At 39.9% G+C, this 14,691-nt stretch overlaps 1 protein-coding gene across 1 annotated transcript; it reads right to left on the reverse strand.

The window, feature by feature from the left end:
• Positions 1-3,462: 3,462 nt before the first annotated feature.
• LOC139392406 (tumor necrosis factor receptor superfamily member 11B-like) lies at positions 3,463-5,917 on the reverse strand. Its single transcript, XM_071140378.1, has 4 exons — positions 5,870-5,917; positions 5,356-5,737; positions 4,668-4,850; positions 3,463-4,570 (listed from the first exon to the last, which is right to left on the reverse strand). The coding sequence occupies exons 1-4, from the start codon at positions 5,873-5,875 to the stop codon at positions 4,233-4,235; spliced, it is 909 nt and encodes a 302-aa protein (XP_070996479.1). The 5' UTR covers positions 5,876-5,917; the 3' UTR covers positions 3,463-4,232.
• Positions 5,918-14,691: the final 8,774 nt, after the last annotated feature.

The following is a 14,691-nucleotide window of genomic DNA, read 5'->3' on the forward strand; positions in this document are numbered from 1 at the left end:
TATTCTTACATTTCACATTCTTAAAATAAAGTGGTGATCCTAACTGACCTAAAACAGTGAATTCTTACTAGGATTAAATGTCAGGAATTGTAAAAAAAAAAAAACTGAGTTTAAATGTATTTGGCTAAGGTTTATGTAAACTTCCAACTTCAACTGTATATAATAGGCAGTGCCAGAGGAATGCCAGAGGAATGCCCCAAAATAGTCAGAGACTCCAGTCACCCATAGACTGTTTTCTCTGTTACCGCATGGCGGTACCGCACGGCAAGCGATACATTGACCAACCCCTCCATTTGTTTTGTACACTACTGCTACTCGCTGTTTATTATCTATACATAGTCACTTCACCCCTACCTACATGTACAAATTACCTCGACTAACCTGTACCCCTGCAGATTGACTCGGTACCGGTGCCCCCTGTATACAGCCTCGTATTGCTATTTAATTGTGTTACTTTTTATCACTTTTTACTTTAGTTTAAATAAATATTAGTAAATATTTTCTTAACCAACAGTGCAGTTTAGGAAGAGTTAAGGGCTTTAAGTAAGCATTTCACGGTAAGGTCCACACTTGTTGTATTCGGTGCATGTGAGAAATCAAGTTTGATTTGATTGGTAAACCATAGAGCATAGCCTAATATATCAATTGTCGGTATTTATGAAAGGTACCCCCTCCCCTTCTATTGTTTATTGTCATGTTTTGATGTTTGTTGTCACTGTGCTGTTGTTGTCATTGTAAAAAAAAGTATAAACACATCAAAATACATTCTCTTTTTTACAATTGAAATTGCTTGATTCATTGTCACAATACCCAACCTCCATTACATACACACACAAGGATAGGAGTAGCATAGTGTCAGTTGCAGATCAGTGTGGCTGGGTTATTAAGTGCCTTGCTCAAGGGCACAACGGCAGTGAATGGTGCCTGGGAGCAGAGACCAGACTTTTATCGCCAGGCCCTGGGCTTGAACCTTCCAGCTACTGGTCCGCCTCTCTAACTTCCATGCGAGCCATGGTCCGAATTCGTACTCAGAACGGGGCCAATACTGATCCCGGGTCCCTACAAGGTATGTATCCTGAAACACAACAGCTGTTTTGTCACTTCTCAGCAGGGTATAATCCAGTTTTACTGTACTTTCCCAGAGCCAGCTGCTATGCATTGAAGTGAATACTACTATGCTCAAATTCCCCTTCAGCTACTATTTCCTTTTTCCTTCTACTCATAAAAAGCCTTCAGTGTTTTGCTGTGTTTACATAATGAGAAAGCATCTGAAGGCCATCTGCCTTTAAAAACAAGGGTGGTGTGACACAATGCTTGCCTAACACACACTCCCTAATCGTTCATCAGAAAAGTATGTCCTCCAGCAGCGTCTGTCCGTATTACTGAGATAACCAGACAAAAAGGCTGTGTAATGTGGATGGCATTGTGTACAGTCAGTGATAATGATGGCCATGACTGCGCATTTAAGGGGTGAAAATGTGGGGTGAGAATCCTTAAGTGTGGGCACGTACTGTATGTGGTATATCACACGAAAAGGGGTTGTGATGAAGCCTGATAAAATGTCAAATGTACTGATGAGCATGTGATGCATGCAAATAGTACAACACTGTGTTGAGTATGCGTCACTTGAGTGGGTTGAGTCACTGATGTGATCTTCCTGTCTGGGTTGGCGCCCCCCCTTGGGTTGTGCCGTGGCGGAGATCTTTGTGGGCTATACTCGGCCTTGTCTCAGGATGGTAAGTTGGTGGTTGAAGATATCCCTCTAGTGGTGTGGGGGCTGTGCTTTGGCAAAGTGGGTGGGGTTATATCCCCAAGTAACAAACAAAAAAGTTACTTGGCCATTTTAAACTGGAATAAGAACCATAAAGTCCCCTGATGTCCAGTATATCAAAGCCTTCAGCTTGTCAGACCATTTTAACCAACATTGCACAATCAGACTGTGTGCATTTTTGATTCTAACACGTATGCTACAACTCACCAATTGCACTGATATCAACTGCTGTTAATAGATATATACTGCAGCATAAATACTGGAGGCTGAGACAGGAGGGGTCAGGAGACACTGGGGGGGCTAGGGTCAGTTTGTTATATCTGGAGTACTTCTCCTATCTTATCCGGGGTCCTGTGTGAATTTAAGTATGCTCTCTCTAATTCTCTCTTTCTTGCTCTCTCTCGGAGGACCTGATCCCTAGGACCATGCCTCAGGACTACCTGGCATGATGACTCCTTGCTGTCCCCAGTCCACCTGGCCGTGCTGCTGCTCCAGTTTCAACTGTTCTGCCTGTGATTATTATTATTTGAACATGCCGGTCATTTATGAACATTTCAACATCTTGGCCATGTTCTGTTATAATCTCCACTCGGCACAGCCAGAAGAGGACTGGCCACGCCTCATAGCCTGGTTCCTCTCTAGGTTTCTTCCTAGGTTTTGGCCTTTCTAGGGAGTTTTTCCTAGCCACCGTGCTTCTACACCTGCATTGCTTGCTGTTTGGAGTTTTAGGCTGGGTTTCTGTACAGCACTTTGAGATATCAGCTGATGTACGAAAGGCTATATAAATACATTTGATTTGATGATATTTCCTAGGTGATGATGATGAGAACACAGAGGAGCACTTCTTTAAAACATTCGGAAGCAAACGTCTTTAGATCTAGATGTCAGTTTATTGTCTGTAGCCTAAAAGTAAGCGATGATTTAGATCACACAATAGTTGGGCTATTGACTGGATTATTTCATTGCAGATTATTTGTGTAAATTGAGTTTATTTTATTTGAGTGGATACAGCAATGCTTATGTCAAGTTATTAAATTGAAATCTTTCAGCTGAAATAATAATGAAAACTCTTCACGATGCAGGGCAAGGAAGTCAAGCGTGTATGTTGAATTGTTTTTATTGACTATTGAACTGAAAAATGGCTTTAGCAGATCAGAAACTTGTACTGTATAGTAGTATATCTACGTGTGCGAAAGATAGTCTATTTGGTTATGGGTGCCGAGATTACTGCAAACATATGTGCCGTGTAAAGTTTAAAGCAAAATAAAAAAGACAACTTTTCACAAATTAAAAAAAATGCTACTTTGAAGTGTAGAGAGACATTTATGTAAGAGTAGCCCAAAGTCCTTGTGTCTCACATGAACAATTACATGAAAAGGAAGAAACATTATTGCAAAAAGCATTTAAGGACAGCTTTATGGATTCTATCTTATGCTATATTAGAACATTTTCCATATCCAAAAAGTGTGCCTTAAATAAATAAAAATATATTTCTTAAATCTTGAAATCTTTCCTAAAATGCAACAAAATCACAAAACATGTTTGCATAACAGCAACATCTTGTGTGTGTGTGTGTGTGTGTGTGTGTGTGTGTGTGTGTGTGTGTGTGTGTGTGTGTGTGTGTGTGTGTGTGTGTGTGTGTGTGTGTGTGTGTGTGTGTTTGAAGGCGTAACTATTGATTGCAACAGAGGTAGGAACATGATACATTTAATGAAACAATCAATAAAACAATATATCTAGACATGGGGTCCCCAGTTACATTCAGCCTTGGGACGATTTTTCCTTGAGTGTATGGTCGGAGGGCCGCAACACAGTTATAAATAATGGAAAAAAAGGTATACCCAAACGCGATTCAGCCCAGCTTAACAGAAAAAGCTGGTTTGTCCCATCAAGAAATCTATCAGATTTATGCAGAAACTGAGAGCACATTTTTTCTTTATTCTGCCGGATAGTCACCAGTTGAAATATCCTGGGGTAAGGAATGTTTTTTGAAAAGTTCTAAATAATTTGTACACTGCAAATCGACCGCAAGAATCCCAAACAAATATAGTGTTTGACAAAAGCAGAATAATTTCAAACCTTGATCATATTGGGATACAATCACATACAGTATACCCCTATGTATGTGTAGGAATACTTGGGAACAGATTTCCTAAATTAAAATGACTTTGAGCTGATTTCCTGGTGATTTTACAGTCTTTTATGTCCAACAAAGAAAATTATATAGGCCTATAAAAAACATATTCATCTTTTTGCCCAGATAACTTGTGTGGTCAAATAAAAAACCCAAGCGCAGAATTTGGCCCACGGGCCACCTATTGGAGAACCCTGGTCTAGACTGTATAGCCCACATACCCTATATGGACCATTTAAAATGAATGTTGAACTGAATGAACTGAATAACTTTTTGCTGTCCTGCTCAAGATGTTATTCAGAAGATGGGGATGACAGGCTACTTGAACTAATTTTGGGCTACTTCAACTAACTCTTCACAGAGTTTGGATTGCTGGTCGATATATGCCAGTTTACGCTCTAGTTTGTCTCCCATGTTGAAGGCCCCTATCTTCCTCAACACCTCAGGAAGTTTCCTAACCTGATCGTTCCCTGCACTTTGGTCCCAACTGTTCATAAAGTCGTGAAGACCCCTTCTATTAAGCTTCATGACCGTTCCTATGAGCGGTTTCTTGCCTCCCTCTTGTGGCAGCCTCGTTGCTAACCGACGCATTCTTTTGATTCCCATCGTCTGGTGAAGTTGAATGAAGAACGTAGGAAGGATTTCATGCAGATATTCAGCTCCATCTGAAAATTAAAAAAAACATGGTTGGGAAACTTAAACTCAGTTGAGGCCACAAAGGATTAGTTCTTTATAAATATTGTTATTCAAAATGTGTTTTACCACGAGTTTTGAGGTCATGGCATGAGGCGCACAGTGTATCGTGCCAGTCCTGGCCTTTCAGAACCACGCGCAGTCCACCAACTTTGCAGTTTGATTGCGCTTGACAGGTCGCTTTTGCGGAGGAAACTTCAGAATAGAATCCGGCCTGGCACTGCACACATTCTGTATCTTTTTGTGGTGTACCTGAGGAAATATTTTGAAATGTGTGCCACGTTATTTATCTCAAAATCATGTTTTACCAATTAAATGAGGAACACAATCCATTTAAGATTTGATTTGGGTTTGACATTCGATACATGCTAAACGGGGGGATTGATTTGCATGTTTGCTAATTGTTTGCGTGGCTAGTTTAACTAAACCATAGTGTGTATTGCAGTCACTACATGTCTATAGACTGCTTTTGTGGTAATGAATCATATCTACATAAATGAAATAATTGAAGTATCCCTTTAATTCACCTTAATTCGCAGATTTGTTATTGATGCCAAATGTCATTTTTACAATCCAAACCAAGACAAACACAATCAGGAGAGACTGAGACATCTGAACATGCAACCTATGCATATGGAACTATAGACTGTAAACGGTGATGATAAGAAAGTGTTTAAATCAAATAGATTAAGTGGAAATAGTCATTTGGCGTATAACATTTTCTGTATGTAAAACGCGGCCTCTATTTTAGCCATACCTGTAGTATTCGCTCCATACCCGGGGGGACATTCTTTATGTTTGATGCATGCTTCGTATCTCTTGTTGAAGTAGTAATCCTCCTTGCACTCGCACTCGCAGTTGTTGGATGGAGAACACGCCTGCTTGACAACCTGGTTCTCGGCGCACATGCTGCAGCGCAGGCACTTGGAGATGTGGTTCCAAAATTCAGTGTATGCCCCATTGGGACATTCCGCACAGTCGCTCTTTCGCGTTGCACTGCAGGGCGCGCGGAGGTACGTTCCAGGTGGACAGCGGTCACACACTAACGAAAGACCAGAGTAACGATCATCGTTTTTGAAAGTTCGGGCGTGTAGTGCCATACTGCCATCAGCACTGACTAGCATCAACATAAAAAAGAGCTGTAGAGATAGAACAGACAGGTTGTCATTCACTTTGTTTATACAGCATTTGGTTCACAAATTCATATTCAATTAATTGCAATGAACTAAAAAGACCGTTTTCATACAAACTAAGCATATGTTTCTACATACCGTCATTATGTAGGCTAATGCACCTCTCCTTGGATTCAAATAGATGCTTGATTTCTTTGGTCCAGAAACAAGACGGCCTATTTAAGGGCGCGCCTATGCAAGCGCATTGGGCGTCACTGAGGTTGATTTTAACATAGCCTATTAGTCAGTTAAACGTGTTGACGTTGGTATGAGTAACCAATTTTAACCAAGCTGAAACGTTACAAATTCCTATAAAGATCGTTTCCGATTGAGCCGACATATGCAGCGTTTACTGTGAATGCAGTCTCTGCTAAAGCAGGAGCATTAGCCTCTGCAGATTGAATAGAGCCCCTATTCTACTGAATTGACCATTTCTATCCTTCAATGGCATATGCATTTTATGCAGAGTTCTTCTCATATTAATTTACTGTTAGAAATGCCTGAGATGTTAGGCTAGTCATGGAATCATACATTAATTGCACTGATAATAAATACTAGTTATTGTTCTTGTTAGTCTATTCATAGGAGGAAATGTCACTATAAGATACTAGGAACCCTCGGGGAGGGACATATCAAATAATATATTAATGAACTTCCTGAACCTCTCACCATGCATAATTGCTATTAGCCTACAAACAGGGTTGGGTAGGTTACTTTCTAAATGTAATCCTGTTACAGTTCCTAATTACATCATCTGATTACTTTACCCCTTAAGAAGCATTCGAAGAAGACAAAATGGATCCATCAAGGACATTTGGTGCGTCATAATAATGGTCTGTGACTTGTGGTCAGACTTGCTCAGGTGGAACAAACTTAAAATTGCAACTTTTTTCAGTGCTAAATTGAATGTCATTGAGAAAACAGAAAAGTGTCAATGTATTTTTTCACAAACATCCTTTCTGATTTAAAAGTAATCCAATAAGTAATCATCTAGTTTTTTTTAAAGTATCGTTCATCTGATTACAATATTTTAGCTGGTAACAACTGATCAGTTACTCACCAAACGTGTAAATTACTCACCAAAAGAATTATACACCCATATGCAAAATTTCTACCTTTGAAGATGTCAATGTGTAAATGTATGTTCAATTCAATCTCAAAGCCAATGACCAGCATGACAATATGAAAATCCCCTGTGGATGTCTTCCTCTGTCCTAAAATTCCAACTGTCCTAAAATTCTAAATCAAATAGCTAAATGATCCATAGTATGACCATCTTAAAACAATTCCATATTTGGCAAAACAATACAAATACCATGGCTGTAGAAAAGGCCCATGGAGTTGGTGGAATACTCCTTTAATTCATTGCCATTTACTCAGCTGGGCCAGGGGCACTTTAATTAGGTCAGGTGGAAATGTCCGACAGATCTCAACACCATAAAAGGAGGAAATTGCCATCGCCTGATCTCGCTGCTTTCTCTTCCTTAACTCCATCTGATCCAGAAGTTCTGTGCGTCCATGAATCCACCACAGACTACTCAGTAAATATACCACTTTATGGTTAAAGGAATTCCTGCCTCAGTCTCATCCATTCCTCTGTCACCTGACACGTGACCACCTGTTCACCTTCACTGTCAGTCATCCTACCTGTCCAGCTACCCACACAGATTCCACTAATCTTTCAATGGCAATGCCTGACCATTAGAAGTACCAGACAGTATGACTAAGTATGTGAGAAGTTCTCTTATTGAAATTGTTTTAAAAAATCTGTTGCTGTATATATTTAACAAAGTGCTGATGTACATTTCCCCTGTAAATGGAAACAATTATTTGCTCATTCCTTTGGCATGGGATAATTAACAAATCATTCCTCAAGTATGCCCAACAGACTTTCTTTTTGCAAAAATACGCTTGTGTAGGCAACTATATTTGATTCCATTGGTGACTCAGGAGAAGACCTTCTTAGGTACTTAACCGTTAAAATGATTTGATTACACCCGCATGTGCATTTGGATAACAAACTGACCAATTAAATAAGACGCCTGTAAAACGAGGTTTACAAGAAACCTGGAAGGTGCTGGAAGGTTTATGAAGAACCTCTGTAAGCACGGCTGGTGAAAATACTATTAGTATTTTCAGTCTCATCCCTGTGGCATCTCTCAGTCTCGTCATTTCCGGTAACAATTTGTAGACTTTTAACATGCTGCTTGTTGCTACTTGTTTGCTACCTGCCAACTTTACGGTTTTTACTTTTTAATTACCGTTTATATTTTTTGTTTTTCCCTCAACTTTTTCATTCTGGGCACTTTATCTGGATGTAGTTGTGAGGACCTCCACCAGCCGAAGCTAAGTAGTAACATTAACATTATGCCTTCTAATTGCAGTCGCTGTACTCATACTATACAGGAGAACGATCGCCTTATGGCGAGGATAGCTGTGCTGCAAGCCCAGCTTCAGACGCAATCGTTAGGCAAGGGGAATTTAAGTGTAGGAAAGGATGAAACAGCGTCTCTGCCACCAATAAGTACAGATAGTAGTATAGATCCCCTTGCACAGTCCCCGAAGCCAGACCATTTTCTCATGGCTTCTGGAAGGAAATGTTGTAGGAATGCTCAACCGGTGTCACTCATTCAGCCGACAGAAACTTTTTACCAGTTCTCCCCATTAAGCAACATGTCGGAGGCAGAGGCTGAGCCTTCTCTGGTCTCTCCTAATCCCGTTACGGGGTCTGAGACGCCGAAGCCTCCCACCATTAGCTCTGACAAATTGAAACCCTAGTCATTGACGACTCCATTGTATTACACTTAAACCGAATTATTGTCATTATTGAAAGAGATTGTGATATCTCACATGTCAAAATAGGGGTATTTAATGTTAGATCCCTCACTTCCAAGGCAGTTATTGTCAATTAACTAATCACTGATCATAATCTTGATGTGATTGGCCTGACTGAAACATGGCTTAAGCCTGATGAATTTACTGTGTTAAATGACGCCTCCCCTCCTGGTTATCGGACTATACAGTGGGGAGAACAAGTATTTGATACACTGCCGATTTTGCAGGTTTTCCTACTTACAAAGCATGTAGAGGTCTGTAATTTTTTATCATAGGTACACTTCAACTGTGAGAGACGGAATCTTAAACAAAAATCCAGAAAATCACATTGTATGATTTTTAAGTAATTAATTTGCATTGTATCCCCTCCCTCCCCCCGCGCATCCTGCAAAAGCGGAGGAGTTGCTAGCATTCATGATAGCAAATTTCAATTGACAAAAAAACTGCTGCATTTTTGTCTTTTGAGCTTCTAGTCATGAAATCCATGCAGCCTACTCAATCACTTTTTATTGCTACTGTTTGCAGGCCTGCTGGGCCATATACAGCATTCCTCACTGAGTTTCGTGAATTCCTATCGGACCTTGAGGTCATGGCAGATAATATTCAGATTTTTGGTGACTTTAATATTCACATGGAAAAGTCCACAGACCTACTCCAAAAGGATTTCGGAGCCACCATCGACTCAGTGGGTTTTGTCCAACATGTCTCCGGACATACTCACTGCCAAAGTCATACTCTGGACCTAGTTGTCCCGTGGAATATATGTTGTGGATCTTCATGTTTTTCTTCATAATCCTGGACTATCGGACCACCATTTTATTTAATTTGCAATCACAACAAATTATCTGCTCAGACACCAACCAAGGAGCATCAAAAGCCGTGCTATAAATTCTCGGACAACACAAAGATTCATAGATGCCCTTCCAGACTCCCTCCACCTACACAAGGACGTCAGAGTACAAAAGTCAGTTAACCACCTAACTGAGGAACTCATTTTAACCTTGCGTAATACCCTAAAAACAAAAAAAAACATTTGTAATAAGAAACTAGCTCCCTGGTATACAGAAAATACCCGAGCTCTGAAGCAAGCTTCCAGAAAATTGGAACGGAAATGGCACTACACCAAACTGGAAGTTCCGACTAGCTTGGAAAGACAGTACCGTTCAGTATCGAAGAGCCCTCACTGCTGCTCGATCATCCTATTTTTCCAACTTAATTGAGAAAAATAAGAACAATCCCACATTTATTTTTGATACTGTCACAAAGTTAACTAAAAAGCAGCATTCCCCAAGAGAGGATGGCTTTCACTTCAGCAGTGATAAATTCATGAACTTCTTTGACGAAAAGATCATGATCATTAGAAAGCAAATTTCGGACTCCTCTTTAAATCTGCATATTCCTCCAAAGCTCAGTTGTCCTGAGTCTGCACAACTCTGCCAGGACCTAGGATCAAGGGAGACAATCAAGCTTTTTTTAAATACTATATCTCTTGACACATTGATGAAAATAATCATGGCCTCTAAACCTTCAAGCTGCATACTGGACCCTATTCCAACTAAACTACTGAAAGAGCTGCTTCCTGTGCTTGGCCCTCCTATGCTGAACATAATAAATGTCTCTCTATCCACCGGATGTGTACCAATCTCACTAAAAGTGGCAGTAATAAAGCCTCTATTGAAAATGCCAAACCTTGACCCAGAAAATATAAAAAACTAATCAGCCCGTATCGAATCTCCCATTCCTCTCAAAAATGTTAGAATAGCTGTTGTGCAGCAACTCACTGCCTTCCTGAAGACAAACAATGTATACGAAACGCTTCAGTCTGGTTTAGACCCCATCATAGAATTGAGACTGCACTTGTGAAGGTGGTAAATTACCTTTTAATGGCATCAGACCAAGGCTCTGCATCTCTCCTCGTGCTCCTAGACCTTAATGCTGCTTTTGATACCATCAATCACCACATTCTTTTGGAGAGATTGGAAACCCAAATTGGTCTACATGGATAAGTTCTAGCCTTACCTGTAAGATATTGGTTTGTCTCTGTGAATGGTTTATCCTCTGACAAATCAACTGTAAATGTCGGTGTTCCTTTTGATAAAACATGGTGAATCCCCAAAATTGCCCTTCCTGGAAGCCTGTGTTTCAGGCATAAGGAAGTGGATGGCGTCAAATGTTCTACTTTTAAACTCTTTTAAAGGTCCCAAGAAACAAAGAGATCTTCTGTTGAATCTGACAATTAATCTTGAAGGTTGTACAGTCGTCTCAAATAAAACTGTTAAGGACCTCGGCGTTACTCTGGACCCCGATCTCTCTTTTGACATATCAAGACTGTTTCAATGACAGCTTTTTTCCATCTACGTAACATTGCAAAAATCTGAAACTTTCTGTCCAAAAAGGATGAAGAAAAATGAATCCATGCTTTTGTCACTTCGAGGTTAGACTCGGATAAAGCACTAAATAAACTTCAGTTAGTGCTAAACACGGCTGCTAGAATCTTGACTAGAACCAAAAAATGTGATCATATTACTCCAGTGCTCTACACTGGCTTCCTGTTAAGGCTAGGGCTGATTTCAAGGTTTTACTGCTAACCTACAAATGATGATGCTTGAATTGTTTACTGTGTGTGGTTGGTTTCTGAGTGAGTTTGAGAGTTAGCATTTGTTGGTTTTTCCCCAGTGTACTTGCCCATCCAAGAAGGATAAAGGTCATTGGCTACAGGAAATGACTTCAAATCACATTATACTGTATGTACATTAGCTTTGATTGGACTGATCATATCAACATCATTCTTTCAGAATCTTAGCTAGCAGTCATTATCATGAATCAAGTCGACAATCTACTGGCAAATCATTTTTAATCCTTGTCATATGAAGAGAAATTATAGATCAGTGCTCATCAGCCATTGGACATAAACGTTACACAAGTTGGAAATCTCAAATTCAACGAGGGGTTTTGAAGGAATCCGTGACAGTGGCTGTGTGGTCTCAAATCTGGCATTAAGTGTCTCTTTTCCAAGTTTAAAATTATAAACATTCAACATTGGCCATGCTGTAGATGAAGCATGATTTGTACCGCGCTCAAAACAACTGTTAACTCGGAACTGCGAAAACTTGACTTCAATGAGTTCAAGACAACTGGGAAATCGGGAATAAACAAGCTCCGACTGGGAAAATAGGTTTTGAACAGTCATCCAACTAGGAATTGTAAATTCGGCCTCCAGTTGTTTTGAAAGCACCATAAATCCAGAGAATGCCAGACTTTGATGACAAAATTTGGACCGCCGCGCCACCTTCCTGTTCAAGTGAGCACAGCACAACAAGGTGAGTCCAAAAATGTATTGTATGCTGCTGGATAAATTATGTAATATGCCAGGGAGATACAGTTGAAGTCAGAAGTTTACATGCACTTAGGTTGTAGTCATTAAAACTCATTTTTCAACCACTCCACACATTTCTTGTTAACAAACTATAGTTTTGGCAAGTCAGTTAGGACATCTACAAACTAATCAAACTGTTCAACCTACTTCTTGACTATCCTTTTACCCTATAGAGGGAATGTTTGGCGTGACACCTTCCCCATTTTAGGTAACCAGAATACCACAGAATTCGGTCATTGTATTTCAAGCACAGGCCGAGTCACATCCCCACATCTGTTCTCAATGAATTAACATTCCCTCTACTCAGTTTTCCCACATTATAATGGACTTCTTCAGAGCTTTTGACACAAAGATGTGTCACTTGACAACAGATTCACCTCATTCTCATGAATGCCTCGAAGATATTGAGCCTACTTCCTTTCTCTGTGCCATTTGAATTACATTATCTTCAGTCACTCTAGTTGTGGATATAACACATACAATGGTACACCCTAGAGGGAACAAATGATGATGCACTAACTAACTTTCCAGGTAAACACATTGGTTGAATCAATTTTGTTTCCACGTCATTTCAATTAAATTGCGTTGCATTGATATCTGTGCCTAGTGGGTCGATTGACCAAAATGATTCATGATTATACATGGATAAACAACTGATTTATGTGACTATGACATTAGTCATGTATTCAATGACATGGTGTTTGGGAGTTCAGTCTGATACAACCCAATTGTTTTGTAATTACTTTATTCAAGATGTTCTTCATCAGAGGAACTAAGGAAATACCTACACATGACGTTTAGAGTATGAGCTAATGTACTCTGGATAATGTTGGTACACATTTACCTGTCTGACACCATTGATGAGGCTTGAGAAAATCCGAGGTGAGGCTTCTGCCCATTCTCCTACACGGTGCGTTCTGGTTGGTGGCCCCATTACGGACAGTTGTCTGTCCCAATCTGGTACAATTATTGTGGGGAAGTCAAGCTGGAGAAAATAGCCCCCTGTACACTCTTCCTTCACACACTGTCACTTAGCTATGTGCCCGTATGTAAGAAATACAAATCATGACAAGGAATGGTACAGAACTGTGTATACACGCATAGGACATTTGCCTAGATATCAGTTATTGTGGTGTTTTTAGGTTTTGTAAAGAGAGCACAGTCAACCATTTGTAATCACTGCACCTCCACCACAGGTCAGTTCACTCCTGTGACTTTCTATTTACGGAATACAACTCAATCTTCACCTGTTAGTTGTATCTATCCACATGTATTACCTTGAACTTCTGTCCCTGAACAAATTGAATCCACACGTGTCCACTTTACAATAATGGAGGATGGCAAAGGACTTTATGGTTTACCTGTTGCATAATCAACAGACTGAATCACTTTACCTCAAAACATTAATTGAGAAATTCACAAGAAAGCTGTTGCAAAGTTGTCAAGAATATAAAGAAACAGTCATAAGAACTGGTGACACAGTTTCCCAACTCCAGTCCTCGAGTACCCCCAACAGAACACATTTTTGTTGTAACTCCAGACAAGCACACATGATTCTACTTGTCAAATAATTATCAAGCCCTCAACCAGGTTTTTTTTATCCCGAGCTACAACTAAAATGTGTGCTGTTGAGGGTACTTGTCACGGGAGTCATCGTCTGAAGAAGAGGAATCAGACCAAAGCGCAGCATGGTATGTGTTCATGCCTTTTTATTGTAACTGAACACTATAACAAAATAACAAAGAGAAATAAACAAAACCGAAACAGTCCTGTCAGGTGGAGAAAACACTAAACAGAAAATAACTACCCACAAAAACCATGTGGGAAAAAGCTACCTAAGTATGGTTCCCAATCTGAGACAACGATAGACAGCTGTCCCTGATTGAGGACCATACCCGGCCAAAACAAAGAAATACAAAAACATAGAAAAAAGAACATAGAATGCCCACCCAAATCACACCCTGACCAAACCAAAATAGAGACTTAAAAAGCTCTAAGGTCAGGGCGTGACAGTACTCGGGGACCAGAGTAGGGAAACACTGGCCTTGAAGGTGCTAAAAGTGCTTGTTGTTTTCCTCAGAGGTTGTCACTAGCTATGTTTCCATGAACTTGTCCAGTGATTTTTTTTGGGGGGGGGGCATTTGAAAAAGTGGCATAGAAATAGATGCAATAATTGCCTGCTACGGTGCATTCCCATTAAACTGTCTTGTGTCGATAAAAACGCCTGGACGTAATAATGTCACACAAAAAAAAAACAGTGTAGGATAAAAATGAAATGGTTTAATGTTTCTATTATCCATTTGGGCAAATTAATTGTGCATTAATAAATTGGCGACAATTTGGTTGTTGATCATTAATAGACTGCCATTTTCAGGTCTTGCCATAGCTTGTCAAGTCGATTTAAATCAAAACTAAGTAGGCCACTCATTAAACGTTGTTGTGGTTAGCAACTCCAGTGTAGATTTGGCCTTGTGATTTAGATTATTGTCCAGCTCAAAGTTGAATTCGTCTCCCAGTGTCTGTTGGAAAGCAGACTGAAACAGGTTTTCTTGCAAGATTTTACCTGTGCTTAGCTGTATTCCATTTATTTTTATCCTAAAAAACGCCCTAGTCCTTGCCGATGACAAGCATCCCCATAACACGATGCAGCCACCACCATGCTTGAAAATATTTTCTACATTGTAGAATAATAGTGAAGATGTCAAAACTA

This window comes from Oncorhynchus clarkii, chromosome 32 (genome assembly GCF_045791955.1).
Source record: "Oncorhynchus clarkii lewisi isolate Uvic-CL-2024 chromosome 32, UVic_Ocla_1.0, whole genome shotgun sequence".
Taxonomy (NCBI): Eukaryota; Metazoa; Chordata; class Actinopteri; order Salmoniformes; family Salmonidae; genus Oncorhynchus; species Oncorhynchus clarkii.

Coding starts and splice junctions, on each gene's coding strand:
- LOC139392406 (XM_071140378.1), bottom strand. Junction 4,851..5,355: donor GTATGGAGCGAATACTACAG/GTATGGCTAAAA, acceptor ATATTTCCTCAG/GTACACCACAAAAAGATACA. Junction 4,571..4,667: donor CCATGACCTCAAAACTCGTG/GTAAAACACATT, acceptor TTTAATTTTCAG/ATGGAGCTGAATATCTGCAT.